This window comes from Gobius niger, assembly GCF_951799975.1.
Source record: "Gobius niger genome assembly, chromosome: 15".
Taxonomy (NCBI): domain Eukaryota; kingdom Metazoa; phylum Chordata; class Actinopteri; order Gobiiformes; family Gobiidae; genus Gobius; species Gobius niger.
In genome coordinates this window covers 17369585-17391223 of record NC_136866.1, presented here as the reverse complement: position 1 = coordinate 17391223, position 21639 = coordinate 17369585, and the positions used below count along the sequence as shown (strand labels likewise).

At 42.6% G+C, this 21639-nt stretch overlaps 2 protein-coding genes across 2 annotated transcripts in view; both read right to left on the bottom strand.

Moving 5' to 3' along the window:
- The window catches only part of ezrb (ezrin b), a 36806-nt gene extending 34565 nt beyond the window's left edge, over positions 1–2241 (bottom strand). The window contains exon 1 of the mRNA XM_079572779.1: positions 2105–2241. Within this exon, the coding sequence (XP_079428905.1) occupies positions 2105–2116 (12 nt within the window). The 5' untranslated portion in view covers positions 2117–2241. The remainder of the gene's footprint in view (positions 1–2104) is intronic.
- A 9922-nt stretch (positions 2242–12163) lies between these two features.
- Positions 12164–17984, bottom strand: rsph3 (radial spoke head 3; the record flags this gene model as incomplete). Its single annotated transcript, XM_079571674.1, has 8 exons — positions 17794–17984; positions 16947–17028; positions 16050–16191; positions 14945–15090; positions 14111–14314; positions 13473–13635; positions 12714–12800; positions 12164–12216 (listed from the first exon to the last, which is right to left on the bottom strand). The coding sequence occupies exons 1-8, from the start codon at positions 17895–17897 to the stop codon at positions 12164–12166; spliced, it is 981 nt and encodes a 326-aa protein (XP_079427800.1). The 5' UTR covers positions 17898–17984.
- Between the last annotated feature and the right edge of the window lie 3655 nt (positions 17985–21639).

Here is a 21639-nt window from a genome sequence, read left to right as displayed (position 1 = left end):
GGCTAGAGACAGAGTGAGGAGCTCAGTCACCTGAGAGGAGCTCGAGAGGAGCTAACTGAGGTGACTCAGGCATTTGGACAAAGGGCAGGGACTACCTGGCTGACCCCGAATGAAGCGGTAGAGAATAAATGGATAAATCCAAGTATTTTCAGAGTAAGTGGAACATTTTCTGTACACATTAGTGTCAATGGGAAATTACACAAAAGTATCCAAAGAAAGACACAACTAAAAACATAATATTTAGGCCTATGTCAACTTTAAATGTGAGGCAGTGCAGGAGAAGGGTGAATAGAAGAGTTCAAATATGTACGGTGTGTGCACTAGAGCTGCTCTACCTGAATGACTCCGTTATCAAACTGTAAAGGGTAGTTGAGTAAAATCTCTCAGCTGTTGCCAAACTCATTTCTAGCTCTCGCACATCCCCATTGCTCACTTGAGCTAATTGGAAACACGCAGTTCATAGAGAGGCAGAGTTTAGACGTGAACAGGGCGGACGGCCAAAGCTAACTCTGACTTCCTTTATTTAAACACACAACAGCGCACATGTTCGATCTATGGAGCCAAATGAAGTTTAATCTCTACAAAAAAATCATTAGAGTACCACAGCTACTAAAGAACCTCTCAGCCTCCTCCAAACGAACAAAACTATAGACAAAGTTTATATATTGAGGCAAGAATACACTGCAGTAAACGATATTATACTGAAGAGCGTTTAAGTGAAGTCACAGTAAAAGTAATATATCTTCAAGAAATAAGAAACACACAAGATTTTTCATGTGTGTTGCAAAAATAGAATAAAAAACGATATTGTTGGTCTGTCACTTATTGCAGTGTTTCCCAACCAGGGGTACAGACATTCAAAGTAACATTCATGGAACTAAATTTCACGACCCATTTCCAGAATGTGAGGAGCCACAAAAGCGTGAGTCAATATGCTCATTGGAGGGTAACATCAAAACATGAATGCCCAGGTTGTTCCGAATATTCGGGCCCCTCCTCCACCATTTCAAAGGCCTTCTTCAGATTTTTCCACCAGTAAATGAGACTTTGGGGACTTCCAGAGTTCTCCGTAACATACCTGCTGCCTGGGACACACTGTTCCGTAATGACGGCTTTTGCTTTTTGCCGTTCCAGAGGGAGGGAGAACTCTCACATGAGAAAGCTATACTAGAGCTAGAGCCTAAACTGAGAGCTGCTGCCCCACCTCATTTCACGCTCACACAATACCTTTAGACACGGACAGCGCCTAAGCACACACATCATTATACAGTATTGGCCTCTTACTGCTCCACTATTGCTAATATCTCTCCATCCACAGGAAACTCAATCTCGAACACGATTCCATGAGTTCTGTATTAACAAAATAAACTAAATCACAGGCCCGGCTGCCGTCTCGTGTAAGAAACGCACACATTTTTTCGGGGGAACCGAATTCCAAATTTGCTCTAAAAACACCCTCAATTTCCAAAACATGAGCCCAACCTGTTTGAGCAGTTGTAAGGTAAGGGGCAAAACGTGAGTGTGTAAACTGACGGAACAGGTCCAAAGCACACGCAGGAATCTGGCTTCAAATACCTATGACACAAAGGGGGAAGTCGTGTTCGCTTCCATACACTGTTGGCTTGACATTAACACAAGTTTATTCATCCCAGGTCTCTCTATTGCAAAGAAATAACTCCAAATTCAAGAGTGCGAAAGTAAAGTCTTTGTAATCATTCCTTCGTTTGATGGAATCACGCAGTAAAACAAGGAGTAAATATTAATGCTCTGTCTCCAACATCGGTGACATATTAAAGAGGGAAAGTTCCGTAGGACTCTGACACACTCACAGGTTTGGCTGAATGACAGCGCTGTAGCAGTTATGGAAATGCGACCTCTTTCTAGGTTACTTCCTGTGCCCAGGGATTAATAATAAACATCACCAGAAATGTCAAACCATAAAAAGAAGGTGAGTTTGAGCAGCCGGAGTGTGTGTTATATGACAATCCTTACACCACAATGGAACTAACTATGGCTACTTCAGCCCCTGGCTCTGGTAACAGTACAGTGGTCAGTGATTGTTGGATGTAAATGTGATAAATGAGCTGTAGGAGAGCTGACTTACTGGTTTGGGCATGTTGGGGTCCTTTCCCTGGCTGTGGCTGTGGCAGCAGTTATTCTGGGCTTGGTGCGCTTCCCCTCCGTGCTGCGCGTCCTGAACGGAGTGAGAAAGAAGAGGAACGAGTTTGAGCCGCGCTGGCGTCACTTAAAGCCGGCTCAGGAGCAGTCACCGGGGATGAATCACCTCCAGCAGCACAGAAGCAGAGAGAGGCAGGCAGAGAGGGGAGGGGCGGGCAGGGAACGGGCAGGACTGGCCTTTCACAATAAAAGACCGTTCCACCGGGTCGGTAGGAGAACCTCCAGCTGCATGGAGGTGACTTTAGGATGAATGGCACAGTGTGTCGACTCAGAAAGAGGAGCATTCTGGGACCTCGAACTGGAAATGATGAGAGGGGACCGTGGGAAGCCTAGAAACACAAGAAAACACAGAGAGAAAGCCTTATTATTGGAGACATTTGAACTACACACTAAAAACTGACTCCAAAGTGTGTCTTTCTGAATAATTCACCTTATTCCGCCCGATTTTATCTTCTCCAGTCCTATGTAAACTAATAGGGGAGAAGGGGCGGGCAAAAATCATCGTGGCACCAATGAGAACTTCTCATTCTCATTCAGCAAGCTCCTGAGGTTAATTTCTTCAATACCTGTTGCTATAGTAACTATAAAAGTAGATCTTCCACAGTCCTGTCCACATCTGTCAGCGTCCGCCACGACTCAGAGGAATAGGGACACACGTGACCTACATTGGATACATGTCGCTAACTTTGATGATTCTTTTCTTTGCTTCATATAAATAAAGAGTTGCAGTGTTCTGAAGTTCTGTCTCATGCAGAATCCTCCTGCCTACAATCTGGTGTGGCTTGTTTACATGCATGAGACCCATGTATGTTCATGAACATGTACTGTCCCGACCAAATAAACCAATAAATAAAACTTCCTTCTTCACCTGTCACTCTGTGACTGAAGAGCAATGAGGCCTCAGCCTTTTAACTGAGAATGAAGAGCACATTTCGTGTCATGTTACTGTTGCTCATGTTGCTGAACTTAAAGGAACAGGCCACCGTTTTTCCAGACTGAGACCAGACTTCCAGACTGTTCTTCCCTGAGCTTAGACGAGTTGATACGTACCTGTCTGGTCTTTGTGCACGCCCTCAGTCACGCAAAACGAAACGGAAGATGTTGTTAGTATTTCACCTCTCCCAGTATATTCCTATAGCTCCAAACGGTCTGAAGTTGGAAGCGACCACAAAGACCGGACAGGTACGTATCAACTCGTCTAAACTCAAGAAAGAACATATCTCAGTATGGAATAACTGTGGCCTGTTCCTTTAACTCTGAATCTGAATCAGAATTGGGTTTATTGCCATTGTTAATGAACAGGTCCACAAACTAGGAATTTAGCAATCGTGCAACAAGAAACATAAAGCATAATGAGATGACGTGAATTATATAACACCACCAAACAGTGTCACATTTACACTGGAGCATTTGTTCTGCAGTTTTGGGGTGAACAAAATGGGCCCTTCAGACACAAACTTGCCCCCCTTCTGGTTTAGAAATGATAGAGAGCATAGATACATAGATAGAAAGCAAGGAGACAGGAGGTTAGCATCGTGCTGCTGTAGACCATCCTGTGCGCAGAGTTTTACACTGAAAGCTCAAAGCGGAAGAGCCGGGTGTTTATCCCGCTCACGCCGTTGCTTGGATCCAGTGCGGTCCTCGGTCAGACATGCAGCAGGTTAGGAACGGCACTGCGCCTCGCCCTGTGATAAACTCTCCGCCCTCCACTGTCTCAAACTCTAGTCTACGCCTTTATTTGAGCACAAACACACCCAGCGAACGCACTTACTGCGCTTACAATGTACTATTGCAATAATCTGTCAGTTCTCCGCGTTATTTCCTTGTGGTAATCCTGGAACGAGACGCTTCTCTCTCTCTCTCTCTCTCTCTCTCTCTCTCTCTCTCTCTCTCTCTCTCTCTCTCTCTCTCTCTCTCTCTCTCTCTCTCTCTCTCTCTCTCTCTCTCTCTCTCTCTCTCTCTCTCTCTCTCTCTCTCTCTCTCTCTCACACACACACACACACACACACACACTTGTTTGGAAACTCGGAACTGTGTTTTACGCACGTCTGGCTCCACGCCCACAGCGACAATTGTAATCCAGTAAACCAGCTATTCCACTCTTTGTCTAGTAGGCCAGTAGGACAACCCTTAAAACCAGACAGTCTTCACAACACCCACGGGTGATTGAACCTGTTTGATCAGGATCGACGTCCTCACCTCCTTCATCCCGGTCTCTGAGACACCTGCGCGACACACTGTCCCCTCCGTTTGGGAAGGCACAGGCAGATGTAAGGTCAGCATTAGGTCTGCCTGATGGAAACACTCATCACCTGAACCAGCAGACCCTGTCGCGCTCCCTCGTCGACATGCGCCCCCTCCTCACTTTAACAAAATCCACACGGTCCCTCGTTTAGGCCGTCTCAGCGTCATTGTGATTTGCTCCAATTTGTTTAGACTACGTTGAAACCTGAACATTTTTATTTAACAATTAAAGAGAACTGTTTTAAAAAAAAAAAAATAATTCATGAAGGAAAAACGCATGAACATTGATCATGAGATTGCTGAGATCAGTTTGTTTTTCCGTGGATTTAGTGAAAGAAAAGGGCGCACTTCACTCATAGCAGTTGTTTGGCGCGTGTGAATGAATAAAATACAGTTGTGCGAGTAAGTTTACGCACCCTGGTGGATTTTTGGCAATTTCTCGAAGAATATGAAGGAAAATACAAAAACACTTTCTTTTTTTTCTTTCTTTTTACCCAGTGATGATGTGAATCAATATATTCTGCCAAAAAAAAATGTGTTAACTCATTTCAAATGACCCTGTTGAACAGTTTACACACACCAGTTCCTAATACCGTGTATTTCCCCCTTCAGCATCACTGACAGTTTGGAGTCTTTTGTGGTCGTTGTGGAGAAGGTTCTGTTTATAATCTAATGGTAAAGTCTGAGATGGAAACTCCAGAACCTTCACTTTATTCTGCCTGAGCCAGTGGCATCAGCGAACCAGCTCCATTGTTCAGTTGCCTGTGAGACCAGAATGATTCCCCTCTACTCACCTTATTCCGCCCCCGCCCACTTTTGCCACTTTTTGCCTTGTCTCAGCACTTCCCTTGTACAGATACTTCCGGTCGAGTGCAAAGCCCATTAATTTAAATGGAGAACGAGGGAAAATATTCTCCGCTCAAATCTGATGTTTAGTCAACTGATTTGTGTAAAATGCCCAATGTTCATTTGCACCAACATGTCAACACTGCAGCGTTTCTCAGCGCGGCCGAAAAACAGCTTTGTTTGTGTGCAGTAACTGATTTCATCTGGACTTCTCCAGTCCTATGTTAACAGAAAGGGGGGCGAGCACAATTCATGGCGGCGCCCCCACGAACTTCCAGAGTAAGGTGAATACTTTTTTTATACATAGGGACCAGTCTGGAAGCCCCGCCCCCATTGGCCGCGTCAGAAAAATGAAACCGATCCCGTGCAATCAGATTTTTTTATTTGTGTCACATGTTGGACATGGAAGTCAATACTAATCTACAAACGGCGCTGGAGAGAGAGAGCGAGCGTGTCTCCAATCGGCGGTAAGTGACCAAAAACACATCGACAGTAGGTGAGTTTTATGATTCAGAATCCTGCGCAAATATTAACACAAAACCGTGAATAACACCACACCGACGGCAGACGCCCTTCTCTGATTGGCTTACCCTGCTTCCTGTTTGCTTGCACATGCACCGCTGTGGGAAATGGAACTGACTCTGCGGTGACCAAACTCAGTCGCTGCTACAGCGGTGAGTCTGGTTCCCAGGCTCACATTTCACAGTCGGCATGCTGCACTTTTCATCATAGATCCTGTCCAGATCTCAGCGGCCAATCAGAGTCTAGTATCCTCCCGCGTCGACCAATGAGACAAGCTTTTCCAGTGAAGCAGCCTGTCAGGTCCAATCAGGAGGGAGGGGGAGTTGATCGACGACAATTCTGTTCCTGCTCTTCTCATTTTGCTAATTTAAGCTATATTAGAATGAAATCAGGACCTCAGGTACAAAGTAAAATGACGTCCTCAGAGTTTCTATTCCTGTACAAATCTGCCATGTCGGTAAAATTTCCTTTTAACCTGCGTAATAAAGTTTTAATAAAGGCAACGTCTTTTTATGAGCTCCCATGTAAATGCTCTGTTTTTATCCTTTTATAAAGTAGACAGTAAAAGAGAAAGCGTGTATTTTTTTTAAAAGTTTGTATTTGGTGTAAGTTTAGATGGAGGGGGCTGTTTCAGAGTGAAAGGAAACTTCTGTTTGATGTCCCACAGACCTGACGCTGAGGTCGTTCACTGTAACGTGCGCCATGTAGTAAGAATAGCCTCCCGCTAAAGCAAAGCTCATATTAACAAACCTGATAGTTAGCGCTCGCATCACGAAGGAGAAACAGGCTTATTGTCATCATGTTCATTATCTCTGATCATCACTGGGAGATGCACATTCATTCATCAACATGCACCGTGTTCACACCACTGCAGTATTCAATCGGCAAAAAACACGGTCTGTTCTACAGCTCCGCGCTTAAACCCTGATTGTGAACATTATTTAACAAACCGTGTTCTCACATTTTCATGAAATCTGGGCCATATCTCAACGTGATCATTTTGGGATCGTCTTCGTTGAGGAAAACAACACTGCACCTACAGACAAAGTAAATACAATGTATGTATGTGCATGTATGTATTTCTTCATTACACTTAAAGGAACAGGCCACGGTTTTTTACAGACTGAGATACAGTATGTTCTTACCTGAGCTTAGACCAGTTCATTTGTGCCTGTCTGGTCTTCACACAGGCCCTCCACCTGAGTCCTTCAACATCCACACAGTAAAGTGAAGATATTACTGCGCCGATGTGGAACTACTCCTGGTATTATTACGCCTTACAATAAAGTTCCCCTTTTTATCCGCTTAGAAAATCCACATTGTTTAATTTGGTGTAATAATACTTACATATGGTTTGGAGCTATAGTGGAGAGGAGGAGAGGCTAAATGCTAACGCCGTCTGTGCTGTGTTTACGTGACTGAGGACACGCGTGAAGACCAGACAGGTACAAATGAACTCGTCTAAGCTCAGGTAAGAACATATCTCAGTATGTAAAAACGACCTGTTCCTTTAACCTCTTAGCCTTAACTCAGTGCATTTCCTTCAGTTCGGCTTCTCCACTTTTTTAATGGGTTTCTGTTGCTCTTTTGTCACTCTTAAGTCACTTTTTGTTGCTTCTTTGTTGCTTTTTTGTTGTGTTTTTTCCCTTTTTTGTTACTTTTTTGTCGCCTTTTTATTTTGCTATTGTTGTTTTCGTTTTCGTCACTTTTTTGTTCCTTGTTTTTTTTACGCTATTTTTCAAGACACTTTTAGATATGTGTAAAGCCAAACTGGAGAAAATGTCCTCGGTTCAGGTGGAGGTTAAGAGGTTAATAATCTACTTTTTCAGTTAAAGTAATTAAATAAACAAACCCATCCTAAAGTCCCGTTTATGGCAAACATTTGTCTTATTTCTGAATGATTGACCAGGTTTACCTCACTCTGAGCCGTACTTATGACTTCATACATACGGCTGTACCTCAGTGCGCACGGGCCAGGAGGGAGGGGCCAGTTCCGGTGGGTGTGGCCTGTGGAGAACAGCTGACCAATGACAGCGCGGGGATTAAAATAGAGCATATATATGAGAGTTTACAGACCTGCCGCAGGACTGGTCATGCACTGGCCACAGAGACCTGACATTCCACAGCTCTGTGTCAGGTCACTCTCGCCACATCAGAGAGACGTGACCACTGACTATTATAGGGATGACATCAGTGTTTACTCAGGGAATGGCCACTCTTCACGCAGTGCTTCTCAAACTGTGGTTCATTCCTATTCATTGTGATTAAAGGATTATTTTACACTGTGTGTTTGAGTAATGCAATTAAGTTGAGACATGGTTTACACCCAGGACCATTTTCCAAACCGGTTTAGAGCGGCTTAGGCCCGTGATCATCCTGGGATTTAGTTTTAGTCCAGGATAGAGAGTGTGAATGGGTGACTGGTTCCCTGCTGTAAACCTCTGTGAGCCTGATACAAAAGTATCAAGCCTGGTACAAAAGTGCTGTACAAGTTGAGGCCATTCACCATTTTACATTTTAGTCATAGTGTTAGTCATCATAAACCCCTTTTGGTAACACTTTATTTTACTATACCTTGATACGTACCTAACTAAATGTATTACAATGTAATGTGCTCTGTAACAATGTGTAATGACTTGTACCTATGGGTTAGATACACAATGGAATAACTATGGAAGATATTTTGTCTCATCAGAATGTGAATTTTAAATTGAAATATTTAAAAACAATACCGTCTATATTTTCAATGTGAATTTGTCATTCTGAATTTGAAACACTTTTTGTTTTGTTTTTTCAGACACAGTGTCTGAAACTAGAGGGTAAAAATATTCAAACATGTTGTGTCAGTTTAAAAAAAATTCACAGACATGCAAGATGGCCATATTATGCTCACTACTGCCACCTCAGGTCTTGCGCGTAACTGCACCTTCTATATTAAGCTCGTGTATGACGGCACTTCAGACCCAAAGTGATACCTTTGGTCTGAAGGATTTTAGAGGCAGTTGTGGTCTGAGCTCATTCTACACATTAGGACATTATTGGAACATGTAGGGGGAGGAACATACATAATTTTAGCATTTTCAAACTCTGTATAGTCCCTTTAAAATTTACATTTTGATGACACAAAATATCTTCCATAAATAACTTGTATTAGTACTTTGTATGTATAATAATGTAATAGGACACGAGACCCTTATGGTTAGGCTTATGTCTTACTACATTATGTACCTACAAACTACAAATACATAGTATTCCATTGTCAAACCCATAGGTACAACTTATTACACATTGCTACAGGCCATATCACATTGTACTTAGTTAGATACAATGCATCAAGGTAGTCCCCTCCTGGAACCACCACCTGAAAGTGGTGGAGGGGTTTGAGGACCAGAATGATCCTGGAGCTCTGTTGTCGTGCCCCTGGTAGGGTCGCCCATGGCAAACAGGTCCGAGGTGACGGGTCAGACAAAGAGCGGTTCAGAAGCCCCTTATGAGAGACCAACAGGCCTGGTGAGAACCATGAGGCCGTCCTACTGTGGACCCACCACCTGCAGGAGGAGCCATAGGGGCTGGTGCAGTGTGATTTGGGCAGCTCCAACAGCTGCCCCCACGACACGGAAAAGTGGAAGAAAATGGATGGATGGATGGATGGATGGATGGATGGATGGATGGACGGACAATGTATCAAAGGTACTGTAAGGTAAAGTGCTACCCTACTTTCTTTCAAATTAGTTGTGGTCCAATTCTATTCACTAAATAATATTAGGCTAACTGAACTGTATATTACTTTAACTGAAAAAATATTTCAGGGTCAGGGTTCAAAGTTCATATGACATTAGAGATTAGAGATTTAGTTTGCTTTAGATTACTAGCAAACTAAAGAAAGCTGTGTACAATCTTTAGCAAAACATTTAATATAATAGTATCTTATGTGTCATGTGCACTTTCAATCACCCTCTGGGATTCAAAGTTTAAAAGTGAGAGGATTTTAAAGTTTGAGTTTCTGTTTTGTCTTAGGCGTCATTAGGCGTCGGAAACATGAAGATTTGACAGTGTCTGCGTGTGCTGGTGTATGAATGAGAGTGTGAATGCGTGAGGGGCTCCTTGCTGTGAGCCTAATGTCGGTGTTTAAAGTCACACCGCCTAAAATTTTACCCAAAAAATAAAATTGAAACACAAGAATATAATCATTTATTTTATGCCAGATGATTCCGTCATTGAAAAATACCTCCTAAATGTACAAACAAACATGAGCTTTGGCTGTGAGCGGCTCAGCTCTCCTAAGGCAAGGCTGTAAGTTCACCGGGAGTGGGTCCGTCTCCATGGAGATGTGACTAAAGTCAGCAGCATTTGAGATTCAAACAGGTCAGATCCACTCTTTGGTCACCCACTGCAGTATTAGCATTTTCTGTGTCGAGCTGGTCATTAGGAGCATGTTTTGTACTAATGACAATAGCACAAAATGTTACGCAGTGTGCCTTTAAATTCAGACCATTTTACCAACATTGATGCACCAAATACGATTTTGAGTGAGGTTTTAAAGTGTTGCTGACATGGTTTAACACTGAGGATTAGGCCAGATGCAAAACATGAGCACATTTACCTACTGGAGCCTCTCAGTCCACTGTTTGCAAAGTAACGCTACACATGCAAATGACACTGCACCGCTGGCATCTCCAGACCCGGGCCGGGGGACGACTCAGTGACACGTGACGGACTCACACTTTATCCACAAACACTTCAGGGACATTTACCATTTTGTTTCCTCAAGTGCAAAGCAAGCACCTGCAAAAGTAGATGAGTGGTGTCTGCCTTTGGGCCTCACACTGCGCTGTCTTATTTGCATATCACATTTGGAGCCCGAACACTGTATCACAGGCAGCGTTCAATGGTGAAATATCAAGCAGGGGTTTAATGATGATGATGATGGTACTTTATTGATCTCACAGATGGAGAAATTGCATAAAGAGCCGTTCAAAAGAGCCGCTCGGTCATGAACGTCGCTCACATCACTGGAACTCATCCCTCTTTCTTTTTTCCAAGCATAGTTCAAAAGATTGTATCTCGGAAAATGTTTTGAGGTGGCTTGAGTCTATATATTTGCCTGATCTTCCGACACAAGCCTTTGTTCAGTGGCTGTTACTTCCTGGTCCAGTTTATCCATATGATGATGAAACACACAGCACCTCAGCTGATGGTCCTCACCCAGAACTTTTGTTTTGTTTTTGTCTCTCTGTCCAAAGTTTTATTTCTTCGTCCAGCCTCCCATCCTCTGTGACCGTACTTCCAAAATATTGTTACTACTTACAGAAATCAGAGAAGGTAAACAAACAGGGAAGGACTGGGACTGAAAAATGGCCCTGGACTCGGACCAGCCTGGCCCAAATTAGCCTAAATGTGACACTTCCACAAGATTTTAACCTCTTGCTTTAAAGAGACTAGATGCAAGTTGGCCATTTTATACTCACTACTGCCACCTCAGGTCTTATGCGTAACTGCAGCTTCTATATTAGGCTCGTGCATGACGGCACTTCAGACCCAAAGTAATACCTTTTTGAGTGACAGTGCAGGATTTTAGAGGCAGTTGTGGTGAACAGGTCTGAGCTCATTCTACACATTAGGACATGGCTGGAACATGTAGGGGGAGGAAAATACATCATTTTAACATTTTTAAACTCTGCATAGTCCCTTTAACTAAGTGCATTTTCTCCAGTTCGGCTTTACCCAAATCTAAAAGCTTCTCTATGCCTCATTTGAAAGCTAAGACCTTTGTACGCATTTTTGTTCTTCATTGCTTTTTTTTGTGGCTTTTTGGCGTGTTTGTCACTTTTTGTCACTTATTTGTTGTGTTTTCGTCATGTTTTTTTGTCCCTTTCATTGATTTTTTTTTATTGCTTTGTTGCTGTGTTTCATCTCTTTTTTGCCGTGTTTTCGTCACGTTTTTGTCACTTTTTTTGTTGCTTTTCCAGCACATTTTTGTTCTGTTTTCATCCACGTTTTCGTCGCTATTTTGATACTTTTCTTTCAACCTCTTAACCCCCACCTGAACCGAGCACATTTTCTCAAGTTCGGGTTTACCCAAATCTAAAAAAACACAACAACAACAAAATACAAAGTGTCGTAGTTTCTTCATCCAGCAGAGGTCAGCAAAGCTCCAGATCAGAGCAGCAGGCCAAGCTCTTTTTATGACTTTATTTTAGAACTTACACACATTTTTGGATTCTTCCAAATGTCCCTCTCACAAGTGTCTCATATTGCACCAAAAAAATAATTACAATTAAATAAAATGCACAGGTATAAACTTACTTTTGATATAGGACAAAACAGTATAAAGATATTGCAACAACTTTAGTTTTTTAATTTATTTTAGTCTCTACAGGTCCGTCTGAGGAGGACGCCGCCTCAGCACGACTTCTTTTATCATCTCTGTAAAAGAAAAGAAAAAACTTTAATATGAACATTAAGGTCTAAGGCTAAGAGGCAGAAAGTCATTCACCATCACCGTCTGATAGAGAAAGTTTATTGAGAAACCTGTAAAACTCAATTCACCAGATGCCCTTCCTGTATGGGTTTTCCACTGGCACATATAACAGGGCCTTCAGGCGTAGCTATTGTTTTCAATCAGTTTTTGGACAGACGTGGCAATATGAAAACTAAATGTTTTCACAATAAACATAAAACTTTTAAACAATATTTAAAAAATACTTTCATAAAAATATTTGCAAATAATATCAACAGTGGCACAAATCCCAAGCAATAGAAAACTCTGGAAAGAAGTTTGCAAACTGAGAACAGACGTGACAAATAAGCTGCTAAGATAAGACGGAGCAGATCAATAAGGAGTGAATCATAATCCTTAACGCATCCTTAAAACCACCCATCAGGGCAGAGAGTAAAGCCATGTGGTCATGTGACGCTCTTACCGTCCAGCACAGAGCGGCTGCTGTGTCTCTGGTCAGCAGTGCAGTGGACCTCGTTCATCAGCCACGGTAAGAAATTGGTTTCAACATCTGCAAAAAATAAAATAAAATAAATAAAACACATTTAAAATATGTTGAGGAACTTTCAAAGGGCAAAAGTGTGTTCTTTGTGGGACAAAGCCTGACAAACTGTGCCATTGGCCCCTCCCACCACCACTCACTCATGCACCACATTCATAACAGATGAATGTGGTGCGCCAGGAGTAGTTCGAAATCCGCGCAGTAATCTTCACTTTACTGCGCAGTAATCTTCACTTTACTGTGCGGATGCCAAACTACTCCCAGTATTATTACGCCTTACAATATAGTTCCCCCTTTTATCCGCTTAGAAAATCCACATTGTTTAATTTTGTGTAATTATACTTTGTAGTGTAACACTTCACGTAACCATATTTAAATATGGAAAACGTGGAAGAGCTTGGTAGCTTCTATCTTGACCTGTTTTGGAGCTATAGAGGAGAGGGGGAGAGGCTAAATGCTAACGCCGTCTGCGCTGTGTTTACGTGACTGAAGGCACGGGGGAAGATCAGACAGGTCCTAAAGAACTCGTCAAAGTAAAGGTAAGAACATATCTCAGTATGTAAAAACGGTGGCCTATTCCTTTAAAACAACAAACATTTTTATATATATATGTATATATATATATGTATAGTATAGTATAGTATAGTATCTTATTGTAGTGCAGAGTGACGTGCCACACACCGTGCTGCAGGGTGTCTGTGAAGAAGCCGTGGCAGCGCAGAGAGGTGAAGATGGAGGGCACCAGGTTGGCCAGGTGCTGCTGAGTGTACGCTCGAGCGGCCATCTTCTCTGCCACCTCCTTCTCTCTCTTCAGCACTTCCTTCTGCTGGGCAATTCTCCGCTCCTTCAAATGACAAACAATTCAGAGCAGCAATCTTCTTCAGTAAGGCAGAGATTTGGACTGTGTGTAATCACTTGGAACTACGGTCTGTTTAATGGGGTCAAAGAAAGAGCATCAACAATCACAGCAGACTCTCGCTTCTGACATAAACAAATTTAGAAATAAGAGATTCAATCTTAAAGTAAAGACTATTTTCCAGTCAGATGAAAAGATCGTGTTGCGTCACATAAAATTGATGGAGAATCACTGCCTTATATAACATTGGTGATCAGGCTTTAGTTTCTTTCAGTCGAAGCTGGGGTTACACTGTGTGATTTTTTGCACAAATTTGGCAATAATTTTGATCGTATGACAATTTTAAAGTCATGCAGTCAAAAAAGCCGAAAAACATCCTCTAACAAGCACCATCAAGCACAGCCCTGCGACGTTCACCTTGCTCTAACGTAATAATGATATAAGAAAGTCCCACAGCACTCACCTTCTCCTCAGCGTGGCGCCTCTCCTGCTCCTGCAGCCTCTGCACCTCACACAGTTGGGCATTTCGTCGCTCCTCGAAGGCCCTCTGCTGGGCTCGGAGACAGGCCAGCTCCTCCTCTTCCATCACCTCCAACAGAGACTGCTCCATCACCTTCCCCACCAGCACCTCCAGCAGCGGCTGCACCTCCTGGTCAAAGTCGAACAGCTGCCGAGCGGAGGTGAGAGAGTGGACTTTACACACAAGAGGCATCTCAGCAAATGTAGAACCTTTAATGCTTTCCAAAGCCCTGCAGAAACCCTGGTTCTGGTTGGAAAATCTGGTTCATGGGTTTGTCTCGAATGCAAATCGACATTGATGATTATCATTTGTTTCTCTATCAAAGACTATTAATTCAAGCTGTGCTCCTTGAATGATTCTGTCTGAGTGAAAGTTGGAGGAAGTGAAATCTGCTGCACAAACGTGTTTCAAGCTCTTCCATTGTTCACTTCCTCATCAGGGATCGCTATAATAAATGAGCGATTAGCTAATGCCACAAAACACCATACTGGGATCACAGTATGGGATCCATGGGACACGACCAGGCCACGCCGTATCGATCACCAATCAGCGTGTGGTTTATAGGTGCCATACGTCTCAATATGTCGCCCTCCAGCATGAGCCCCTCATCACATGTCTGCAATATTTACAGCCTTTACAATGTACATCTACAAAATTCATTGCCAACTTTAACTATTGGCAATTGAAAGTCCTACTGTGGCCCAATGGGGAAACCCGAGGCCAGCTTTTCATTCCTGACCCACCGTAGGACAAGATTGGTGTGCAGCGGTCACTGACCTCTCCGTCCTCGATCTGGGTGGCTACATCCACTCCCGACTTGGCGGGGATGAACAGCGGCGTGTCCGGCCTGTCCAGGAAGGCGTGTGTCTGGCACTCTGCGTCCGCCTCTGTCACCTGGTTACTCAGCTCCTCCAGGTACAGCTCTGACGTGACAAAAGGACGAGGAACACCGGGGTTTGTGGCACAGAGAGTTTAGTTCACATAAAAGCATTTGAACATGATACAGTGTGTGTGTAATGTTGACTTTTTCATCTTAACCACAACCGTAACCAAGTGCAGTTCAGCTTTACATGAAAAATTAAAGCTAAGACCTACATATTCCTTGAGTTTTTGTCACTTTTCTGTTGCTCTTTTTGGCTTTTTTGTTGCATTTTCATCCTCGTTTTCGTCTCACTTTTGTTGAGCCTACAAAAAAAAAAATGCCTATGTCACTCGCATTAGTCGACGGTGTTTTTTCATTATATCAAATCAGATCAATAATCTGTTTTTGAGCTCATACACAAACCCTGGTTCTGGTTGGAAAATCTGATACTTGGGTTTGTCTCGAATGCAAAACGACATTGATGATTATCATTTGTTTCTCTATCAAAGACTATTCAAACTGGTGCAAAATATCCTATAAGATGCAGATCATTATAAATTGCCATTTTGGGGTCTGTTATTTCAGGTTTTTAAACATCTATTTCCTACAACACTAACAGGGTTGTAACCTGTCTGCACCTCCATATCCAACGATGGGCTCTTCAGCATGTCTGATGTCAGCAGAGGCATGTTCAAAGGTTTCAAACAGAGACCCCAGCAGTGGTGTAAATGTCCTCAGGCATTTACAAACATGTATAGCCGCACCACTAAGAGGATCATTACCTGTGACAGTGTGGAGGGAGGGCTGCACTCAGGAGAGTCCGCCTCATAAGTCAGTCCACCTAAACTGGAGGATATTTACACTGAGATGCCGGCGCAGGGCTGAGAGAATCGTCAGGGAAACCAGCCATCCCGATAACAACCTGTTCTTCACCCTGCTGCCACCAGGGTGTGTGTGTGTGTGTGTGTGTGTGTGTGTGTGTGTGTGTGTGTGTGTGTGTGTGTGTGTGCCGTACCGTACCGGTCTGGACCTCCATGTGCTGCCGCCCCTGAAGGGCCTCTGGAGTCCCCACACGCTCCTGCTCACGAGCTCTTCTCCGGGCCACGGCTCTCCTCCTCTGCTCCTGCTGTCGCTGCAGCTCAGCCATGTCCGCCTGAGTCGTCTGTAAACCATCTCCACTTTAGTTTGGACGTCAGGTTAGGAAGGAAAGGAACAAAGCGCTTTACATGGGACAATTCACATTCACCTTAGTAGCCACTTCTGCTCTGGGGCAGACTGACGGAAGTGAGGCTGCCAATCTGTGCACCACCAGCCACTCACTCTCACCTACACACCATTATCCTAATGTACATGTTTTAGTGACACAGGAAGCATATGCAAACTCCACACAAAGGATCGAACCCGGAACCTTCTAGCTGTGAAGCACGAGTGCTAACTGCCGGTTATTCTGGTTAGTATTCTGGAAGTAAGGGTACAATTCCACAATAATAAACTAATAAATACAGGGAGCATGCTTCCCTTAAAAGCATTTAGACATTCTCCAGAGCACTGGACATATCAAATGATATTTGTCTGTAAATGAAACATAGTGAAAAGCATCTGGACGCTACAGCAGTGACCCAGCAGCTAACACAAATTTTCCGCACCTCTTTTCTCCATGTTTTTCCATTGTTTTTAGCTAATGTTAATCTATGAACAATGTGTCCTAGTTCCTCCTAAAAAAGGCAGATTCCCATGGCAATCCTGAAGTCTATTCGTCTGCTCTGTCGGATACAATAATTCTATTCCACAAAACTTTTCTCCAAACATAACAATGTGTGCACCTTACATATAATACAGCCATTACCATGCTATTGGAGAGAAAAATGGACAAAGGCCAAGGTTGCTCTGCACTGTGCCTGTAGTGTGCACACTCACTGTGGGTATGACGCGCTGAGCATACGTGTTTCCTCGCACCACTCGACGGTCATACATGATGTTTCCATACTGGCCCGGAGTTCTGCATTCAAGATATAAAATGTACATGTGACTGACATGTACTTTAGTGCATCGTACAGTCCTCGGTCATCTTTAGTTTCTGTAAAAATAATAAAATATGAGGACTTGATTCTGTAAAGCTGTTACTGCTGTCACAATCAAACCTGCTTTATGAAGTATGATGTTGCTTTTTGTTTATTTCATTTATTAATGTACGTATTTGAATGGGATAATGCCTATTATGAACAAAAAAATCAGTGCTATAAATATGCCTAATTTAGCTCAGAGCTCATTTCCATCCACAGTCCCATGGGGCAAAAACACACCACCATATAAGATAAGGCAGTTATCATAGGTATGTAGACTACAAACAGTTACACACACAGTTAGATTTTCTAAAACTAGTTGCTGTTGTTATTAATAATGATAATAATATATATATATATATATATATATATTGAAATAATATTAATACAACAAAAACAACAATAATAATAATAATAATAATAATAATAATAATAATAATAATAATAATCACTATGGCAACATAACTATTTCTTATCATTAAGTCGATTAGTGATTACAGGTGTTTTGGCGCTAAAAAAATAAACTTTATTAACCCTATATACATAAGGAATAACCAATAGAGAATTATTGAACCCTTTTTACAAAGTAAAATAATAAAAATACAGTCAGGCTAAGTCAGGTGGTGTCCGTGTGCAGCGCGTGAACCCAACACAAACACACACAGCTAACATGAGCTAACTGTTAGCCTCGGGCTGCTTACTGCTCCGGCGGCGCCTCTCGGTATCTGGAGCGGTTGTCCACGGCTCTGGGACGGCTGGAGAAGGTGTACGTCCCGCTCGTCTCTCTCTGGGAAACAAAAGCCATGGTTTACTTGAAAAGTAAACGCAATGTGCAGCGCTGGCTTTGTTCAGAGGCTCTGGGTCCAGGACATAACAGAAGAGATGGTTGTTGTAGCAACAGTAACCAAGCGCGCGCGTCTGCTGCCCCCTGCTGTCTGCTCCGGGTTTATCACGTTATCCCTCATTGAGGAGTCCTGTTTTTTCCCCTTAACCTCTTAACCCCCACCTGAACCGAGCACATTTTCTCCAGTGTGGCTTAACCCAAATTTCATTTAGTGCCCTGTGTAGGTTTCCTCTGCTCTGAAAAACATGTAGGCTACAATAGTCCAGGTTGAGTGTGAGTGGGAGACGTGTGTTTATGCATGAGTCCCATGTGTGTTCATCAACATCCCCTGTCCCGGCCAAATAAACATCTTTGCTCAAATGCTTAATGTTTTGCCTGCTGTTTAATCTTTAACTCTCAAGAGTTGTTCTGTGTCTAAATGTATGCTTCCTATCCACATTTCTCATTCCTCTGTTTGATGAAATGCTTACAATTATTTAGAAATAAAACATGTATTTGTCCATCTGGACATTAAAAAACATTTACTGCGTAATCCTGCTGAAAGATGCACCCATTGCCATAATATTCCAGTTTTCCATCCCTCATTTAGTGCAGTATATCTTTTTTATGACACTTATGACTTTCAATTGGTTTGAAACAGGACGAAGTGACTCTTGATGTTGAAGGTTGACTCCAACGCCCTGTACAAGAAGGACCAAAGTCACCTCCACCTTCTGAAGACACTGAGGTCCTTCAGAGTGAGTAGGCCTCTGCTCAGGACTTTTTATGACTCTGTGGTAGCCTCTGCTCTCCACTACGCTGCCGTGTGCTGGGCCCCGGGCAGCATGGAGCGGGACAAGAACAGGAGGGTGAGCTCTGGACTCTGTGGAGGACGTGAGGGACAGGAGGGTTTTAGCCAAGCTCACCTCCATCATGGACAACACCTCCCACCCACTGCACGGGACTGTAGAGGAGCTGAGCAGCTCTTTCAGTGGGAGACTGAGGCACCCTCAGTGCAAAAAGGAGCTCTACTGCAAGGCCTGCATCCCCACTGCTGTCAGACTGTACAACCAGACTGTAGCATACCCCCCCGCATTATGGAAGACACTTTACTGATGATTTGAAGTTTATTGACAGTAAACTCGAATTTCACCGTAAGAGCTGGGGACACACAATAAAAACAGCGTGTAAGCTAATTGCCATACTCTTACAATCTTTCATCCAGATGAACTTTTAACTTCCATGAAATGGACAATCAATAAAAATATTTAAACATGTGGTTATGCATTACTATAAACATACCTTGTTCCTCTACAAAGGGGTAGCTAATACAAAAATACATTTTTCGCTCCGTCGTGAATTTTCTTCTCTCGTACTTTTGTTGCTGTGAAGCTAGCGTGAAGTTAGCGGGGAAAACTTATTTCAAAATAAAAGCCCTGAATACCAAACAGGAAATTAACCGTAGCTTATGGCCAACGCCAAAATAAAATAAAAGCAAATATATACTTCGAGGTTATTTACACAGACTGTAAAGTAACATGTGCAATAACCAGAATACACACAATAATCCCTGTATTTACATCACATATCTGCGTCACTTTATGTGTTATAGTCTGTCTATTTATTATTTAGTGTTTATGCTTTTTGTCCCCACAAAGTCCTTGGTAGTCATTGTACATAAGATATCACTATTTACTATTTAATTGAAAACATAAACATTTCCTGCCTATTTGCACACCCTGGGTGTTTCTGAGAGCTAAATGTAACAAGTAGATTTCTCCATTGTGAGATCAATAAAGGCTTTCTTGTCTCGTCTCGTCTCGTCTTATCTTATCTTGTCTTAACTCATCTCATCTCATCTCATCTTATTGAGGACCCTTCCAACAGGTGCCCCAAGGAAAGAGTGCTCTCAAGGCTCAAGGCCATCGAGTCCATCCCCTCCACCCACTTCATGAGCAGGTGTTTCAGAGAGAGCTTCATTCAGCTGCCATTAGACTGTTTAATGCACCTCTGTGTGTCTAGTATTTGTCAATGATAGATGTGAATATATTCTCGTTTATGCTTCATATCAAGCACAATGTCTTCTCGTAATAACAATAAACCCGTCTAAATGTGTTTACTTTTGATATTTGAAGCCTGAGCCAGTCTTACATTTCATTACTTGACACAAGCGTCAGGAATGACACACGTGTCAGTAACAGATCGAAGTGAAGTGGTCGTGTAAAGGCTATGGATCATCATGAAGAGTATATTACATGCTGGGCTGACCCTGCTGTTCCCAGACTGTTCAATATCCTGTCACGTGTCAAGCAGCATAATCGATCTACGTTCCCACCCTCACCTATGGTCATGTCATCTGGGTAATGACCAAAAGGATGAGATCGCGGACAGGAGGTGAGCTTCCTTCCTTCAAACAGGGCGGCTGGGGATGAGGAGCTCAGTCACCCCGGAGGAGCTCGGAGTAGAGTCGCTGCTCCTTCAAGTCAAAAAGAGCAGCTGAGGTGGCTCGGGCATCTGTTCCAGGCATGTCCTGCGAGGCGGCCTCGTGGAAGACCCAGAACACACTGGAGGGACTATGTCTCTGTGGCCTGGTGTCGCCTCTGGGTCCCCCCAGAACAGCTGGAGGAGGTGAAGTCTGGGCACCTCTGCTGAGACTGTTGCCTCTGTGACCTAGCCTCGGATAAAGCGGAAGAAAATGGATGGATGGATGGATGGATGGATGGATGGATGGATGGATGGATGGATGGATGGATGGATGGATGGATGGCATAATGGAGAAGACTAAGCCAAACAAATGTAATTCTTGGAGGTTATTTTCAACAAAGGTCCTCGCAAACGTGACATTTCTTCTGAAGAGATAGCTTCTGTTTACTTATTGTACTAAAAAAAACAAAGTACTTTGAGAAACTTGGCAACAAAGGCTTGAAAAGTGCAACACAAGTGTAAGCTATTGTTCATTATCATTATCAAACATATCATCAGTGTTAATTTTGACAACATATTTTAATTTAGTTTTAGTCTTAGTCTTTTGACGAAAATGTAATTTGATTTTAGTCTGGTTTTAGTCAAAAAAATATCTTCAATTTTAGTTTTAGTCGACTAAAATTGCAAGTAAATTTAGTCGACTAAATTTAAGACGAATTTAGTCGACTTTGCATTGATAATATTCATTAGAATCATATTTAATCTTGTTCCTCTGCTTTATGGAGCTGCTCCACATGAACAAAGCTCAGAGCTGATCCTTTGGCAGAGAATTTACATGATCTGAGGCTCTTTCAAACTGTCAATAGAAGTTTGGATGATTTTAGTCTCTCCCTTTCATTTTTATTCAGTCTTATTTTAGTCGACTAAAATATCTGGACATTTTAGTCATAGTTTTAGTCTCATGAAAAACGTTTAATTTAGTTTTAGTCCAATTTTAGTCATCAAAAATAACACTTTGACTAAAATTAAGAGTAAATATTTTAGTCGACAAAATTAACACTGCATATCATTATATTTATTTAATTTTTATTAGAGTATTTAGAATATGATTTCTTTCCTAAAATCAAAGGAACTCATCGAAGTACGTAGTCATGAGATTTCAGCTTTTAAAAGATGAACTGCTAGACTGCTTTGCAAAGTGGTTTCTGGGTTCCTAATTAGTGGTAAATAAAGCGGTGTAACAAGCTAGCCAACTTGTTTTTAATCAGTTTATGCATAAACATAATGCTCATCAATGTGA